The sequence below is a fragment of the Oryctolagus cuniculus genome, chromosome 12 (genome assembly GCF_964237555.1).
Source record: "Oryctolagus cuniculus chromosome 12, mOryCun1.1, whole genome shotgun sequence".
Lineage (NCBI taxonomy): Eukaryota > Metazoa > Chordata > Mammalia > Lagomorpha > Leporidae > Oryctolagus > Oryctolagus cuniculus.
The window spans coordinates 40858940-40877255 of NC_091443.1; the positions used below are offsets into that span (position 1 = coordinate 40858940).

At 43.5% G+C, this 18316-nt stretch overlaps 1 protein-coding gene across 6 annotated transcripts in view; it reads left to right on the forward strand.

Annotated features, from left to right (window-relative positions):
* SNX6 (sorting nexin 6) overlaps positions 1–18316 on the forward strand; it is a 61109-nt gene that overhangs the window by 27649 nt on the left and 15144 nt on the right. For all 6 annotated transcript variants that reach the window (XM_008269489.4, XM_051822759.2, XM_070053757.1 and 3 more), the window contains 4 exons: positions 3427–3522; positions 6666–6771; positions 13060–13135; positions 16528–16567. In XM_008269489.4, coding sequence (XP_008267711.2) covers positions 3427–3522; positions 6666–6771; positions 13060–13135; positions 16528–16567 — 318 coding nt within the window. The remainder of the gene's footprint in view (positions 1–3426; positions 3523–6665; positions 6772–13059; positions 13136–16527; positions 16568–18316) is intronic.

Here is an 18316-nt window from a genome sequence, read left to right on the forward strand (position 1 = left end):
CTTCTACTGGTTTCTCAGGCAATAGCAGAGAGCTGGACTAGAAGAGGGGCAGCTGGGACTAGAACCAGTGCCCATATGGGATGCGGGTGCTGCAGGCAGAGGATTAACCTACTGTGCCACGGCACCAGCCCCCCAGGCAGCATCTTTACTGCTGTGCCAAATGCCTGCTCTGTACCAATGGGAGGGTTTTGTATGCTTTTCATTTATTTATTTTTACAGGATTTATTTATTTATTTGAAAGGCAGAGTTAGTGAGGAAAGACAGTTCTTCTGTCTGCTATTTCATTCCCCAAGTGGCAGGAGCTGGGCCAGGCCGAAGCCAGGAGCCTGGAGCCTCTTCTGGGTCTTCGACTGCTTTCCCAGGCGCATTAGCAGGGTTCTGTATTGGAAATGAAGCAGAAGAGATTCAAACCAGTGTTTATATGGGAATGCCAGTGCTGCAGGTGGCGGGTGAACCTGCTGTGCCATAGGACAGACCCCTCACGCCTTTTAAGTTAGATATTTAAGTCTAAGTAGACTTTTTGGTGAGAGGATAGAGACTATTTCACAGAAAGAGAAAACTGGAAGCTCTTTTGAAGACTGTTTGGAGCATTAGGTTCTGCGGGGATAGGATGGTGGGTGGAAAGATGGGTTGAACCAGATTGTTGAAAATCTTACATACCACGCTAAGGAGAAGTTTGGCTTTCTTTCTCTGAACATTATGAAACTTAATAAAATTTTGAGTACAGATGAAATGCTCAAAATATGATTTTAGAAAACTGCCAGGCAGCAAAGATGAAGATTGGCCGGAGCCGCGGCTCACTTGGCTAATCCTCCGCCTGCAGTGCCAGCACACCAGGTTCTTGTCCCGGTTGGGGCACCGTATTCTGTCCCAGTTGCCCCTCTTCCAGGCCAGCTCTCTGCTATGACCCGGGAGTGCAGTGGAGGATGGCCCAAGTCCTTGGGTCCTGCACTCGCATGGGAGAGCAGGAGAAGCACCTGGCTCCTGGCTGCAGATCAGCGCTGTGTGCCAGCTGCAGTGGCCATTGGGGGATGAGCCAACGGAAAAGGAAGACCTTTCTCTCCGTCTCTCTCCCTCTCTCTCTCTCACTGTCCACTCTGCCTGTCCAAAAAATAAAAAATAAAATTATATGAAGATTTATTTACTCATTTAAAGAGTTATTTATTTATTTGGAAGGCAGAGTTACAGAGAGGCAGAGAGAGAAAGAGATGTCTTCCATCTTCTGGTTCACTCCCCAAATGGCCACAACAGTCAGAACTGGGCCGATCCAAAGCCAAGAGCCAAGAGCTTCTTCTGGGTCTCCCACCGGGTGCAGGGGCCCAAGGATTTGGGTCAGTCTTCTGCTTTCCCAGGCCGTAGCAGAGAGCTGGATCAAAAGTGGAACAGCCAGGACTCAAAGTGACACTCATATGGGATGCCAGCACAGCAGGCAGCATCTTTATCTGCCACGCCATAGTGCTGGCCCCAATGAAGGTTATTAACTAGCAATCATATGTAGTAGTCTAGGTTACAGATGATACAGACTTTTAGTGGAAAGGGATGGTTTTCAGACATTTGCTGGTAGAATTTGAGCTGTAAGAGAAATGAAGGATTTTAGATTATTTCAAGATTTTAATGAAAAACACGAATTTTAGGGAACTTGGGAGCCTGAGAGACTGGTTGTATGAAGGGGCTATGAATCAGAGAGACTGGGAATTGAAAAAATGTGGAGATGAGATTATGAAGAGCACTGTTTTAGGCTTATCTAATAAAAGGTTAGCAGCCTTCCAATGTAAGGATTTGATGTGAAATTTGGGAAAGAGCTCAGGGATAGTGTCTTAGTCTGGGCTGCTGTAACAAATACCTTAAACTGGGTAACTTATAAACAACAGAATTTATTGCTGAAAATTTTGGAGTTTGGGGTTTGTGAGAGACCTGAGTGCCAGCAGATTTGGTAAAGGCTCACCATGAATGATGCCTTCTTGGTGCATCTTTTTGGCAAAAAGAAGGGGCACAGGGCTAACTAGCTTCCTCTGTCCTCTTTTCTAAGGACATTAATCCCATTCATGAAGGCTCTGCTCTCATGATCTAATTACTTCCCCAGGAACCCACCTTTTAATAGTGTGTCTTGGGTGCTGGCCAGCTGGGGCAGGGGGAGCGCTAACAGATAGTGGTAGGGATTTGTGAGTCATGATGCATAAAAGTGAGCCATAGTAATATGTGAGGAAATTAGATAGGGCACCTTCATACAACAGGTGCTAAGTGTCAAAGAGTTAGCTGCTTAGTTAGTTAGTTTTGCCCTTGGATAACCATGCCATTCAGAGTCTACTTCTGTGTCTCTTGTGCCATAAGTTGTTGACTCCCAAAACAGGACAAGAGAATATTTGGATGAGTTCAGAGTAAGGAATTTGCAGAATATATTTTCAAAATTATTTCAAAGTCATGTGATACTATAATGTATCCCAGTAAATTTTACATTATTTAATTTTAATTTTTAGCAGATTTAGTGTGATTTGTAGATAGAACTCTAAGAACATAATGGTATCCCTTTCCTCCCTATCTCCCTCTCTCTTCTCCCTTCAACCCTTTTTCCCTTTTTTTTTTTTTTGTTTTTGAGGTAGTATATTTTAAAATTAAAATAAAAAGGCTAATACTTCACCAAGTAAGAAATTTAACAGATAAAAAGCAAAAGGCTCTAGTTTAATGAGAATATAGACAACAGCTTTAAATAATAATTGAATGGATAAATTTTAACATGTTTAAAGGAACTCCTGAATTAAATGTTTCTTTACTGGGCCACGGCGCCGGCCTAGTTGTCTTTACATTTTATCACAGTATTTGATAAAATATGATAAAAGAGCTACTTGGAACAGAATTGTCAGAAATGCTTGTAAGGGCCGGCGCCGCGGCTCACTAGGCTAATCCTCCGCCTTGCAGCGCTGGCACACCGGGTTCTAGTCCCGGTCGGGGCGCTGGATTCTGTCCCGGTTGCCCCTCTTCCAGGCCAGCTCTCTGCTGTGGGCCAGGGAGTGCAGTGGAGGATGGCCCAAGTGCTTGGACCCTGCACCCCATGGGAGACCAGGAGAAGCACCTGGCTCCTGCCATCGGATCAGAAAGGAAGACCTTTCTCCCTGTCTCTCTCTCTCTTTCACTGTCCACTCTGCCTGTCAAAAAAAGAAATGCTTGTAAAATTTGAGATATATCAGTTTTACTATAGACTGCCTGAATCTGAATCTCTGGGAGTGATGTAAGAATATCTATTATTTCCAGACTCTTCTTCTTTTATGTCCAGAAGTTTGAAAGTTACTAATATATATGATGAGATTCCCACTTTGTTAAATTTAAAAACAGAGGTCCTTTTGATATTGTCATTTAAATGTCAAAGAATAAAGGAGGCACCACTATCCATTTGTAGCCTAATGCTAACTTAAATTACCTTTCTTTTAGTTGAGTGTTCGAGGAAAAAATAAAAAAGAGAAACTTGAAGACTTCTTTAAAAACATGGTTAAGTCGGCAGATGGAGTGATTGTTTCTGGAGTAAAGGTAAGATTTTGTTTGATTAACAAGGTATTGGTTGAGAATTCTTAAGAGGGAAATACATTGAGATATCAGATCCGCAGAATTAGAGCAAAAGAGAACTTTGAACAGTAGAATCCTTGGATCTGGGAAAGTGTGCTTCTGCTCTGGGTTCCTCTCCTAGGGATCTCCTTTCTTCAAGGGTGAGAAGTTTGTAGTCAAAGGGGATTTACCCACCTGGAACCCATGTTTCTTCCTCCAAACCAGATTGTGTTCTGTATACCTAGACCCCCATTATTTCCCTGCTCCAATCCCAAGCCTTCTTCAGGTCTTGAGTGGCTATCTTCCCTGAATTTGTCCTTCTGAGGGTAGACTGTGCCACTTAAGTGTTTTCCATGGGTGCTCAAGGAGTAATTGTGGAGCAGCTGGTTAGAGAAGATGGACAGTAGAGAAGATAAATCAGGATGGAACATCTACCCACATGCACATGAGGTCCCCTGGTGTGGGACAGACAGAGCTAGAGGGTGGGGCAAGAAGAGCACCTGCCTGCCTCTGCTCTGTTTACTTTCATCTTACTTAGCCTTGAAGCTATTCAGGGTTCTCCTAGGTTCAGGTTTGGAGTTAGAAAAGCTCAGTTGAGGTGTTAGTGCACCTGAGGGTAGCTATGTGGAAAAACGTAACTACATGGAAAAGTCATTTTCTTTCTCTGAATCCTTAGTTCTTCCATTTTCAGGATGGGGTTAATAATACTTCCCCAGCTCACAAGACTGTTGGAATGAAATAATGTATGAAAATACTTAGAAAGATATTGACCTAAATTTTCTTAATAATGTTCTAAAAGTGGTACAAGTTTTAATCTAGTGACAGTTATCATTAAAATGAAAAAAGAGTTTATATTATATTATCAGGCAAGTACCAAGAAATAATGTTGCTGGTGCCATTGCCTGTTTTTACAGATAAATCTACAGTAAAGCTTGGGTATACAGTGCTGTTTAGTTGATTTATACTCTGATTTTTCAGAGACAGGTCAGTTAGAATATTGGTAATGTGTATGTTATGACTTCTTCCCATTAAAAATTTAACTTCCTTCTGTTTTAATGCTTTTTATGGATTAATATCAAACATTTTTCTTAGCTGTTAAATGTAAATCACTATATTATAATTTGATGACTTTATCAGTGAAATAACAATGTTTGAACATGAATAATATTTTGGTTGGCAGCCCCCTTCACTGTAATTCTGAAACTTAGATAGTTTTATCCCTCTTTTTACATTTAAGAAAATTAGTCCATATGAGTTGCCAATTTCCTTTTTTTTTTTTTAAATTACATATTTATTTATTTGAAAGGCAGAGTTACAGACAGAGAGAGGGAAAGACAGAGAGAAAGGTCTTTCTTCAGCTGGTTCACTCCCCAAATGGCCACAAATAGCTGGAGCTGGGCTGATTGAAAGCCAGGAGCCAGGAATTTCTTATGGGTCTCCTACATGGGTGCAGGGGCCCAGGCACTTGGGCCATCTTCCACTGCTTTCCCAGGCCGGCAGCAGAGAGCTGGATCAGAAGAGGAGAAGCTGGTACGTGAACTGGCTCCCATATGGGATGCCAGCCCTGCAGGCAGAGGCTTTGCCTACTACACCACAGTGATGACTCCATGAGTTGCCAGTTTCTAAAAAAAATATTTATTTATTTATTTGAAGAACAGAGTGATAGAGGAGAGACAGAGGTCTTCTCCCATCTGCTGCTTTACTCCCCAGATAGCTAAAATGGCCAGGACTGGGTCAAGCCAAAGACAAGAGCCAAGAACTATATCCAGTCTCACATGTGGGTGGCCCAGGTATTCTGGCCATCATCTGCTTTCCCAGGCATTAGCAGGAAGCATGATTGAGAGGAAAGCAGCCAGGATTGAACCAATACTCTGATATGGGATGCTGACATTGCAAACAGCTGCTTGACCAGCTGTGCCATGATACAGGTCTTAAATGGCATTTTGTAGCAACTTTTACTCTTTGTGTTCTGTTGATGTGGTTCTCAAATTAGATCATGTAAACTGGTGCTTTTCCAATGAATTGTTGCTAGTTTAGAAGGGGAAAAATTGCTGTTAATTTTTATTTTTACTATAGATTTATTTCAAAAAAAGAAAATAGTGTTTGACTTGATCATTGATCCCAGATAGATAACTGACATGGCCATGTTCCCCAAAGCTGTTGGAGAGGGCCTGAATGAGTAAGACCAGACAACCTCAGGAATGGCCCAAAGAATACACACTAAATCAAAAAGCATAGATTTTTACTTCTATGTAACCTAGTTTTTCTTTTTTTTCAAAAGCAATTGACCATTCTCACCACAGCCTTATGTCGAAGATTAAGAAAATGTAGGCTGCCAATCAACATATTAATCACATTCAAACATTAGTTATTACTTTACTAATTAAGTAATCAAATCAAGGTCAACATAGTGATTTACATTTAATAGCTAAGAAAAATCTTGGGGCTGGTGCTGTGGTGTTTCAGGTTAAGCCTCTGCTTTCAGTGCCGGCATCCTGAATGGGCACTAGTTAGAGTACCAGGTGCTCCACTTCTGATCCGTCTTCTGAAAGCAGCAGAAGATGGCTCAAGTGTTTGGGCTTCTGCCACCCATGTGAGAGATGCAGAAGAAGCTCCTGGCTCCTAGCTTTGGTCTGGTCCAGCCCCAGCCATTACCCATTTGGGGAGTTAACCATTGGACGGAAGACCTCTCTCTTCTTGTCTCTCACTCTCTCTGTAACTTCAAATAAATAAAGTAAATCTTTTAAAAAAATAAAAAATGTTAATATTAATGCATAAGAAGCATCAAAATAGAAGGAAGTTGAGTCCTTTCTGGCAAGAAGCCACAGCACATGCATTATGAAGATAGAAGTTTACTGGAGAGGCATAACACAATCAGTAACATGTTTCAGAATACAATGTGTGAACCTGAACCTTAGGAGCTCAAAGTCTGTAGCTCCAAAACCATAGATTTGATAGACAGAGATGTATGTCTGTTAAAGTCTTACCTTATTAGTAAAATCAGCATAACATCTAATTGTTAGAGGATAGCTATGCTGTTTTACTGGTGATCTTTTGTAATAACACAAAATGATTTATATATTATACTAAAACAAATGAAAAAATTCACATTTTCTCTTGATCTATAGGATGTAGATGATTTCTTTGAGCATGAACGAACATTCCTTTTAGAGTATCATAACCGGGTTAAGGATGCATCTGCTAAATCTGATAAGATGACAAGATCCCACAAAAGTAAGATTTTTCTGTGGCTAATGCTTACATTTTTAATGTTTAAAGTATAAAGTTGACATATTGTTTACAGTTTGTTAAAGTCTTGATACAGGAAAGTGATTCTTGAACTGATTTATGAAACTGATCTCAAGACCCTTTTAGAAAGTGAGTTTGTGGGGCAGGCGACGTGGCTCACTGGGTTAATCCTTCGCCTGCAGTGCTGGCATCCGATATGGGCGCCAGGTTCTAGTCCTGGTTGCTCCTCTTCTGGTCCAGCTCTCTGCTGTGGCCCTGGAGGGCAGTGGAGGATGGCCCAGGTGTTTGGGCTCCTGCACCCATGTGGGAGACCGGGAAGAGGCTCCTGGCTTCTGGCTTCGGATTGGCACGGCATCAGCCGTGGTGGCCATTTGGAGAGTGAACCAATGGAAGGAATACCTTTCTCTTTGTCTCTCTCTCTCTCACTGTCTATAACTCTACCTGTCAAAGAAAAAAAAAAAGTTTGTGAGTTAAAAAAATATTTTCATAAAAATACTATGATATATTTTATCTTTTTTACCCTGTTGATATTTACACTGATAATGCAAAAGAAAAGGTGGATAAAAATTATAAAAAAATGGGACTTTCACTTAAGAATGTCCTTGATGAAGCAATACAAATAAATATAATAAATCTCCAATGTTAAGACCACATTGGTTTTTTGTTTTGTTTTGTTTTTATTTAAAAGGCAGAGTTACAGAGAGAGAGAGAGAGATTTTCCATCTACTGGCTTACTCCCCAAATAATGGCAACAGCCTAGGCTGAGCCAGATGGAAGCTAGGAGCCAGGAGCTTCTTCCAGGTCTCCCACATGGATGCAAAGCCCAAGCACTTAGGCATCCTCTGCTACTTTCCCAGACCATTAACAGGAACTGGATCAGAAGTAGAGCAGCTAGAACTTGTACTGGTGTCCATATGAGAATGCCTTTGTCATAGGTGGTGGCTTTACCTGCTACACTACAATACTGGCCCCAAGACCACATTGTTTTATATCCTGAGTGATAAAGTGAAAGATATGCATTCTTTTTTTTTCCTTAAATATTTTATGTATTTATTTTTTTGAGAAGTAGAGTTACAGACAGGGAAAGACAGAGAGAAAGATCTTCACTCCCAAAATGGCTGCAGTGGCTGGAGCAGGGCCAATCTGAAGCCAGGAGCCAGGAGCTTCTTCCAGGTCTCCCACGTGGGTTCAGGAGCCCAAGCACTTGGGCCATCTTCCACTGCTTTCCTAAGCCATTCACGGGGAGCTGGATCGAAAGAAGAGCAGCTGAAACACAACAGTGCCCATATGGGATGCCGGTGCTGCAGGTGGAAGCACTGTGCCATAGTGCTGGACAAATGATACACATTCTTTTTTTTTAAGGGGTTGGGGGGTTTGCACTGTGGCATAGCTGGTTAAGCCATGGCCTGTAGCATCAGCATCCCATATGGTCGCCTGTTGGAGTCCTGGCTGCTCTGCTTCTGATCCAGCTCCCTGCTAATGGTCTAGGAAAGCAGCAGACGATAGTCTTAAGAGCCTGGGCCCATGTACTCATGTGGGAGACCCAGAAGAAGCTCCTGGCTTTTGTCTTTTGCCTGGTCCAACCCTGGATGATGCAGCCATTTTAGGAGTGGACCGGCAGATGGAAGATCTCTCTGTCTCTCCTTTCGCTCTCTCTGTAGCTCTGCCTTTCAAATAAATGATTAAATCTTTTTTTTTTTTTTTAAAAAAAAGTTAAAGAAACACATAAAGCACTTTGGTTATATACTGAAGTATGAGGATTCTCTTGAGAAAGTATAGTGATTGAGTTATGAGTAAACTAGTTGGCTTTTTTTGTTTGTTTTGTTTTGTTTTGTTTATTTATTTGAGAGGTAGAGTTACAGAGAGAGGGAGAGAGAGAGGAAGGTTTTCCATCTGCTGGTTTACTCCCCAGATGGCTACAACGGCTGGAGCGGAGCCGATCCAAGATCTGAAGCCAGGAGCCAGGAGCCCCCTCTAGGTCTCCCACGCAGGTACAGGGACCCAAGCACTTGAGCCATCTCAGCTGCTTTCCCAGGCCTTAGCAGAGAGTTGGATCAGAAGAGGAGCAGCCAGGACTTGAACTGGTGCCCATGTGGGATTCCAGTGTTGCAGGTAGAGGCCTAGCCCAGTATGCCATAGTGCCAGACCCACTAGTTTTTTTTTTTTTTTTTTTTTTATCCTTTATCTCTTTTTTGCTTGCTCGCTGTCTCTCTCAAGATTTATTTTTTCATTTGAATGTCAGAGTGATAGAGAGAGTTCGTCATCTGCTGGTTCACTACCTAAATGACCACGACAGCCAAGTCTGGACCAGCTGAAGCCAGGAGCTAGGAACTCGATCCTGGTCTTCCATATGGGTGGCAGGGCCCAAGTATTTGGGCCATCTTCCATCTTCCCAGTCACATTTCCTAACTGGATTGGGAGCAGAGCAGCCAGGACTCAAAACTGTTGCTCTGATAATGGCATGTGAGTGTCACAAGTGGCACTTACTGAACCACAATGCTGGCCCCTCAACCATTATCCTAACTGCTCTGTTAAATACATGCTCTATAAAAATTGTTCTTGATTTCTACCTCTTGGTAACCAATCTTTATGTGATTTTAAGGTTTGTTTTTTTTTTTTTTTTTTTTTGAACATTTATTTATTTATTTGAAAGGCAGAGTTTCACAGAGGAGAGGCAGAGAGGGAAAGAGGTCTTCCTCCTGCTGTTTCACTCCCCAGTTGGCCGCAATGGTAAGAGCTGTGCCAATCCGAAGCCAGGAGCCGGGAGGTTCTTCTGGGTCTCCCATGCAGGTGCAGAGTCCCGAGGACTTGGCCATTTTCTACTGCTTTCCCAGGCCATAGCAGAGAACTGGATCAGAAATGGAGCAGCCGGGACTTGAACCATTACCCATATGGGCTGCCAGCACTGCAGGCGGCGGTTTTACCAGCTATGCCACAGCGCTGGCCCCTAAGTATTATTTTTTTAAAGAGATTTATTTATTTTGAAAGTCAAGGGGCTGGTGCTGTGGTGCAGCGGGTTAAAGCCCTGGCCTGAAGTGCCGGCATCCCATATGGGCACCGGTTCTAGTCCTGGCTGCTCCATTATGGCCTGGGAAAGCAGCAGAAGATGGCCCAAGTCTTTGGGCCCCTGCGCCCATGTCGGAGACCCGGAAGAAGTTTCTGGCTCCTGGCTTTGGATCAGTGTAAACCAGCAGATAGAAGACCTGTCTCTCTGTCTCTAGCTCTCTTTGTAACTAAATAAAAATAAATCTTAAAAAAAAAAATAGGAAAGAAAGTCAAAATTACAGAGAGAATGAGGGAGATACATGTAGATATCGACCTTCCATCCACTGGTTCACTCCCCAGATGGCTGCATGAGCCAGGAGCTTCATCCAGGTCTCCCATGTGGGTGCAGGGGCCCAAGCACTTGGGCCATCTTCTGCCACTTTTCTCAGGTCATTAGCACAGAGCTGGATCAGAAGTGGAGCAGCTGGGACATGAACTGGTATCTATAATGGATGCCAGCATTGCAGGCAGTAGCTTTACCTGCTATGCCACAACACTGGTCTCTAAGTGTTTTTTAAAATTAAACTTTTAGGGTCTGGAATTGTGGCATGACAGATTAAGCCACCACTTGCAATGCCAGCATCTCATATAGGTGCTGGTTCAAGTCCTAGCTGATCCACTTCTGATCCAGCTCCGTGTTAATGCACCTGGGAAAGCAGTGTAAGATGGCCCAAGTGCTCGGGCCCCTGAATGCATATAGGAGACCTGGGTGAAGCTTCTGGCTTTGGCCTGGCCCAGCCCATATAGTTGTGGCCATTTGGGGAGTGAACCAATAGATAGAAGATATCTCTCTCCCCCTCTCTCCTTCTCCCTTTCTCTCTCTCCCTCCCTCTTCCTCCCTCCCTCCCTCCCTCCCTCCCTCTCTCTAACTCTGCCTTTTAAATAAATAAAATAAATATTTTTAAAAAATCAAATTAGGGCCGGCGCCGCGGCTCACTAGGCTAATCCTCCGCCTAGCGGCGCCGGCACACCGGGTTCTAGTCCCAGTCGGGGCGCCGGATTCTGTCCCGGTTTCCCCTCTTCCAGGCCAGCCCTCTGCTGTGGCCAGGGAGTGCAGTGGAGGATAGCCCAAGTGCTTGGGCCCTGCACCCCATGGGAGACCAGGAAAAGCACCTGGCTCCTGGCTCCTGCCATCGGATCAGCGCGGTGCGCCGGCCGCAGCGCGCCAGCCGCGGCGGCCATTGGAGGGTGAACCAACGGCAAAGGAAGACCTTTCTCTCTGTCTCTCTCTCTCACTGTCCACTCTGCCTGTCAAAAAAAAAAAAAAAAAAAATCAAATTAAACTTTAAGATAATTGTGAAGAATCCCACAGAAATGATGGTTCAGTCTGAAGTTTGTATTCAAAGTTTCTTCATAAATTATACCAGAATAGGTCTACTCTAAGTAGCCATAATAGTCACCAAATTTCAGCCTTTTTAATTAAATGTAATTTTTTACAACTAAGGATTACTATTTTTAAAAACTTTTCCTGTGTGTATTTTTATTTAAAGATTTATTATATTTATTTGAAACACAGAATAACAGAGAGAGGTAGAGCCAGAGAGAGAGAAGAGAGGTCTTCCATTTGCTGGTTCACTCCCAAAATGACCGCAATGGCTAGAGCTGAGCTGATCGGAAGCTAGGAGCCTGGAACTTCTTCCAGGTCTCCCACACAGGTGCAGGGGCCCAAGGACTTGGGCCATCTTCCACTGTTTTCCAAGGCCATAGCAGAGAGCTGGACTGGAAGAGGAGCAACCGGGACAGAATCTGGCACCCCGACGGGGACTAGAACCCAGTGTGCCGGCACCGCAGGCGGAGGATTAGCCTATTCAGCCGCGGTGCCGGCCAGGTCTACTGTTTCTAAATCCAAACTGTTACACTTTCCAAATATCTTTCAGTTTTATCAGCTTCTCTCTGTCTCCTCTCTTCCCATTATCCCCTCTTGCCCCTCAGTTCCATTACCAGGTTATCGCAGCAGTTTCTTGGTTGATCACCCTACTTTCTTTGTTTTACTTACATCTATACAGCAAAAAGTTTTAAAGGATAAGGTTTACATTTCTTATACAGTTATTTATTTTTGTTCTATTTGAATGGTAGAGAGACAGACCAACAGATGGAAAGATATCTTCTGTCCACTGGTTCACTCCCCAAATGCCTAAAACAGCCAAGTCAGGGCCCAGATGAAATCAGAAGCCTGGGACTCAGTCTGGGTCACTCATGTGGGTGGCAGAGACCCAAGTACTTGAGCCATCATCTGCTTCTTCCCAAGGTACACATTTGAAGAAAGCTGGGTGGGAAGCAGAGTATCTGGGACTCTGTTGGCTGTCTGATATAGGCATCCCGAGCAGCCATTTAACTGCTGTGCCAAATGCCTGCCCTGGCAGAATTTAACCACTACTGTGGCTTAAACATGTTTACTGACATCCATTCACATAAGATCAAATCCAAATTGTCATGGCTTACAAGAGCTATTTCCCCAAGATGCTTTGAACTTTTCTGTCTTCAGCCCATCCACTCCCCCTGTGAACCCTGCACTATGTAGCCCAGAAAGCTCTTTGAACATATAGTGCTCTTTTATCTATTATCTCTCTGGCCTTTACCCATGTCACTTTGTTTATCTTTTCCCTGCTTTTTCCCTGAGGCCAGCATTGTGGCATAATAGGTTAAGCTGCTGCCTGCAGTGCTGGCATCCTGTATGAGCACCAGTTTGAACCCTGGCTGCTTCACTTCTGATCCACTCCCTCCTAATGCACCTGGGAAAGCAGTGGAAGATGTTTCAGGTCATTGAGCCCCTGTACCCACGTGAGAGACCTGGAGAAAGCTCCTGCCTCCTGGCATTGGCCTGGCCTAGCCCTTGGTCATTGTGGCCATTTGGGGAGTGAACCAGCAGATGGAAGATCTCTCTATCTCCCCTCCTCCCCATAACTCAGCCTTTCAAATAAATAAAAATAAGTCTTTGAAAATGCTCCTTCTTTATCTAGTAAATAAAGATCTGTTCATCCTACAAGCTCCATCTCATTCTGTAGTTCCTATAAATCCTTCCCCAAATTACTCAGGTGGAATCATCTGTTTCTCTTGTTCCCAAGATGGCTTGCATGTGTCTAATATGATATTCATCATATTATATTATGGTTGTTTGTCTTGTTTCCTTTACTAGACTTTGGGTATCTGAATGTTTTACAGTGCTGGCAGATAGGTACTTAATATTTTTAAATCAGTGAATAAATATATTCTTAACTTTTTCTTTAGGTGCTGCAGATGATTACAATAGAATTGGTTCTTCATTGTATGCTTTAGGAACTCAGGATTCTACAGATATATGCAAGTAAGGATTCTAATTAAAAACATCAAATAAAAGTAAAACAGAAAAATTTCTGTTAGTAGCCTAGATGACACAGTACTTCTAATGCAGGCAGATGTTTTGGATTATTTTTGTCAAAACAATCGATAAGGAGCATTGTTGTAAACTTGGGTCAATACCTTTTTTTTTTTTTTTCTTGACAGGCAGAGTGGACAGTGAGAGAGAGAGACAGAGAGAAAGGTCTTCCTTTGCCGTTGGTTCACCCTCCAATGGCCGCCGCGGCCGGCGCACCGCGCTGATCCGATGGCAGGAGCCAGGTACTTCTCCTGGTCTCCCATGGGGTGCAGGGCCCAAGCACTTGGGCCATCCTCCACTGCACTCCCTGGCCACAGCAGAGAGCTGGCCTGGAAGAGGGGCAACCGGGACAGAATCCGGTGCCCCGACCGGGATTAGAACCCGGTGTGCTGGCGCCGCAAGGCAGAGGATTAGCCTAGTGAGCCGCAGCGCCGGCTTCCCTCATTTTTTTTTTTTTTTTTTTTTTTTTTTTGACAGGCAGAGTGGACAGTGAGAGAGAGAGAGACAGAGAGAAAGGTCTTCCTTTGCCGTTGGTTCACCCTCCAATGGCCGCCGCGGCCAGCGCGATGCGGCCGGCGCACCGCGCTGATCCGATGGCATGAGCCAGGAGCCAGGTGCTTTTCCTGGTCTCCCATGGGGTGCAGGGCCCAAGCACCTGGGCCATCCTCCACTGCACTCCCGGGCCACAGCAGGGGGCTGGCCTGGAAGAGGGGCAACCGGGACAGAATCCGGCGCCCCGACCGGGACTAGAACCCGGTGTGCCGGCGCCGCTAGGCGGAGGATTAGCCTAGTGAGCCGCGGCGCCGGCCTCCTCATATTTTTAAACTTTTGAAAATAAAAATGGACTTTGATGTGTAATTTTTAATTATTTGCAATGTTTTATTTGATGAAAATAGACTGTGAGTGGAGAAGAATTTATGACTGTTGATATTTATCATAAATGCTGTTTTAAATTACATATCCGTGTGTGTGTGTGTGTGTATGAGTATGCATGTATTTCATTGGAGGCCAAATTAAAGTTTAAAGTAAAATTTGATGCTATCAGTTTTTACTTTTTAAAGAGACTAGCTGTTTTAGAATTTTTTTAGGTCTTGGAAGGCTTTTTTGTTTTGTTTGTTTGTTTATTTGTTTATTTTTTTAAAGATTTATTTATTTATTTGAAAGAGTTACACAGAGAAGGAGAGGCAGAGAGAGAGAGGTCTTCCATCCGCTGGTTCACTCCCCAATTGGCTGCAACGGTCAGAGCTGCACCGATTCAAAGCCAGGAGCCAGGAGCTTCTTCGGGTCTCCCACATGGGTGCAGTGGTCCAAGGACTTGGGCCATATTCTACTGCTTTCCCAGGCCATAGCAGAGAGCTGGATTGGAAGTGGAGCAGCAAGGTCTTGAACCAGCTCTCATATGGGCTGGCGGCACTGCAGGCAGCGGCTTTACCAGTTATGCCACAATGCCGGCCCCTATTTTTATTTATTTGAAAGGCAGAGAGAGAGAGAACACACTATTGATCCTTCATCCATTGGTTCATTCCCCATATGCCTCCTCTGTGGGATGTGGTATCCCAAGTGGCTGCCTAAACCACTGCACTGGACCACAACACCTTCCCCGTGTTCTGGTTTTTAGAGTGAATCTGAGGGTAATCTGAGAGTGACCCAGTGAAGGTGTTGTGTGTGTTAGCATAAAAAAAAGCTCTTGAGAGAGTTACTTGTATGACTGTTCTTTTTTTTTTCTTTTGAAGAATAATTAATTAATTTGAGAGACAGAGCTTCATTTGCCAGCTCACTTCCAAATGCCCATGACAGCTAGGGCCAGAGCTGAATTCAGGAGCCAGAAACAATCCAGGTCTCTTGTATAGATGACAAGGATCCAACCATTCAGCTGCTGCCTCCCAAGGTCTGCATTAGTAGGTAGCTAGAGTCAGGAGCTGGAGGCATGCACTCTAAAATTTGGGACACCAACCCCTTAACCACTAGACCAAATGTCCACCCCCCAGCTATTCTTCACTTTATGCTGATGTTTCACTTTAATCTAAGAGTAGTTAATTTTAGTTGTTGCTGTAATCTTATTTAAACTTTTTATTGAAAAATATTCAAGCATATTTTATTTGGGAAAGCTATTTTCAAAGTTTTTGTCTTTCTCCAAACAACATCTTTGAACTTTTCTCTAGTATATCCTATCTCAGTAGACATTAAAGAGCCAAACTTTCAGTGAAACAAGGTTAATTATTTAAAAAAAAAAAAAAAAAAGCATTTATTTATTTGAAAGGGAGAGACAGAGATCTTTCATGTACTAGTTCATTCTCCAAATATGGCTACAATATCCACTTCTGGGCCAGTTTGAAGCCAGGAGCAAGGAATTCCATCCTGGTTTTCCCCATGAATGGCAGGACCCAAATACTTGGGTCATGTTTTGCTGCCTTCCTGGGTGCATTAGTTGGTAGCTGAATGGGAAGTAGAGCACCTAGGACCCAATCCATTACTCTGATATTGGGATACTGGAATCACCAGTGATAGCTTAACCTGGTGTACTACACCAGCCCTGCAAGGTTATTCTGTTATAATGCAGCTGTATTTTTTTTAAAAGATTTATTTATTTGAAAGGCAGAGTTACAGAGGCAGAGAGAGAGAGATCTTCATCTGCTGGTTCATTCCACAAATGGCCACAACAGCCAGAACTGGGCCAGGCCAAAGCTAGGAGCCAAGAGCTTCATCTGGGTCTCCCATGTGGATGCAGGAACCCAAGCACTGGGGCCATTCTGCTGTTTTTCCCAGGCCATTAGCAGGGAGCTGGATCAGACATGGAGCAGTCAGGACTTGAACCGGGGTCTATATGGAATGCCGGCATTGCAGACAGCAGCCAGCCCCCTTAGAAAACTTGTAAGAACTATTCCAACTTCAGTGTATTCCTGTTAAATTAGCCTTCTCTTTCATTGTGATTACTTTCTAATTTTTCTGTAACTTTGAAGGTGTAGGATTTGTTTAGTATTACACAGTGTATTACTACAGAATGTCAACATTAATGTTTAAAGTGTAGTTTAGACTGTCCTCTGGAAATGAAATGGGTGGATTTTTCTATAACAGATTTTTTTTGTTTAAGGTATACAATTTTGTGTATTTCCTATATACAGATTCTCTATAACAGATTCCAAGTAATCTGTTTTATTAGTGGAAGCACAAGGAGAATTTTGTTGAACTAAAAGAAGTCTTCAGTTATCAAGACCATTAAATATTACTGTAATGAGACAAGAATATTTGTTATTAATATGATTTGTGTGCATATTCTGTGAACAGTGGAATGGAAAATTGTTTCAAGTTTAGCTCCTCATGAAAATATTCTTACCTTTCAGATTTTTCCTCAAAGTTTCAGAACTGTTTGATAAAACAAGAGTAAGTACTAAATCCTAGAGATCTACCATATAGCATTGTGCCTATTATGTTGTATGTTTAAAAATCTATTAAAAGGATGGATTTCATGTTAAGTGTCCTTACCATGATAAATTTATTCCTTCCTTCCTTCCTTCCTTCCTTCCTTCCTTCCTTCCTTCCTTCTTTCCATTCTTCCTTTTTTCCTTTCTTCCTTTTTTAAAAATTTATTTGTGGGGCCAGCACTGTGGCATAACAGGTAAAGCCACCACCTGCAGTGGTGGGCACCAGTTTGAGTTCTGGCTGCCCCACTTGCAATCCAGCTCTCTGCTATGGCCTGGGAAAACAGTAGAAGATGGCCCAAGTCCTTGGGACCCGGCACCCATGTGGGAGACCTAGAAGAAGCTCCTGGCTTCAGATTGGTACAGCTGCAGCCATTGTGGCCAACTGGGGAGTGAACCAGAGGATGGAAGACCCCTCTCTCTCTGCCTCTGCCTCTCCTTCTGTGTGTAACTTTGACTTTCAAATAAATAAATAAATCTTTAAAACAAAAAAAGATTTATTTAAAAGGCAGAGTTACAGAGAAGCAGAGAGAGAGAGAGAGAGAGGTCTTCCATCTGCTGGTTCAGTCCCCAAATGGCCTCAGTAGCCGGATCTGAGCTGATCCAAAGCCAGGAACCAGGAGTTTCTTCCAGGTCTCCCATGTAGGTACAGGGCTTCAAGGACTTGGGCCATATTCTACTTCTTTCCCAGGCCATATCAGAGAGCTGGATGGGAAATAGAGCATCTGGGACTCAAACCAATGCCCTTATGGGATACTGGTACTGTAGGCGGTAGTTTTAACCACTGTGCCACAGCTCTGGCCCCGACAGACTGGTTTAAAAGTAGATAATGTTGGCCGGCACCGCGGCTCAATAGGCTAATCCTCTGCCTAGTGGCGCCGGCACACCAAGTTCTAGTCCCGGTCGGGGCACCGGATTCTGTCCCGGTTGCCCCTCTTCCAGGCCAGCTCTCTGCTGTGGCCAGGGAGTGCAGTGGAGGATGGCCCAAGTCCTTGGGCCCTGTACCCCATGGGAGACCAGGAGAAGCACCTGGCTCCTGCCATCGGATCAGCACAGTGCGCTGGCCACGGCGGCCATTGGAGGGTGAACCAACGGCAAAGGAAGACCTTTCTCTCTGTCTCTCTCTCACTGTCCACTCTGTCAAAAAAAAAAAAGTGGATAATGTCAGTATGAGTCAAGTGTACACCTATGAGAAGGTTGCACTCATGATAGTAATAGTTTCATATTATCAGTGTTCACTTGGGAGCATCAGCCATAGATGTATTAATATATAACATTTTTATCAGTTGATAAAACAGAGGAAATATTTATTAGATATTTAATGGTAGTCAACTGAAAGCTGTCAGTCTAGTATAGAAATTGGACTTCTGCATGACCTTTGGCAATTGAGTGATGTGTAGTGGAGACAATAAAAGGGAGACATTGTCTCACAAAAAAAATCATATAAATGTCAACACTGTGGAATCCAGATGGCCTGTTAGTCTACCTTTAGCACTTGCTTGTATCAGTGACATTTTCTGGGAAGATAGAGTTTCTCTGTTCATACACATCACAAGAATAGAGACCCATCATAAAATAGCCTTATATCTATTCAGGTCCCCTGAGAAAGATATATTAAAATAGGGTTTAAAAAAAAAAGAACAAAACATAGGGTTGGTTGTACAAAGGATTTTTTGTGATGAACAAAGAGGAAGGAAGAACCTTCAGACTG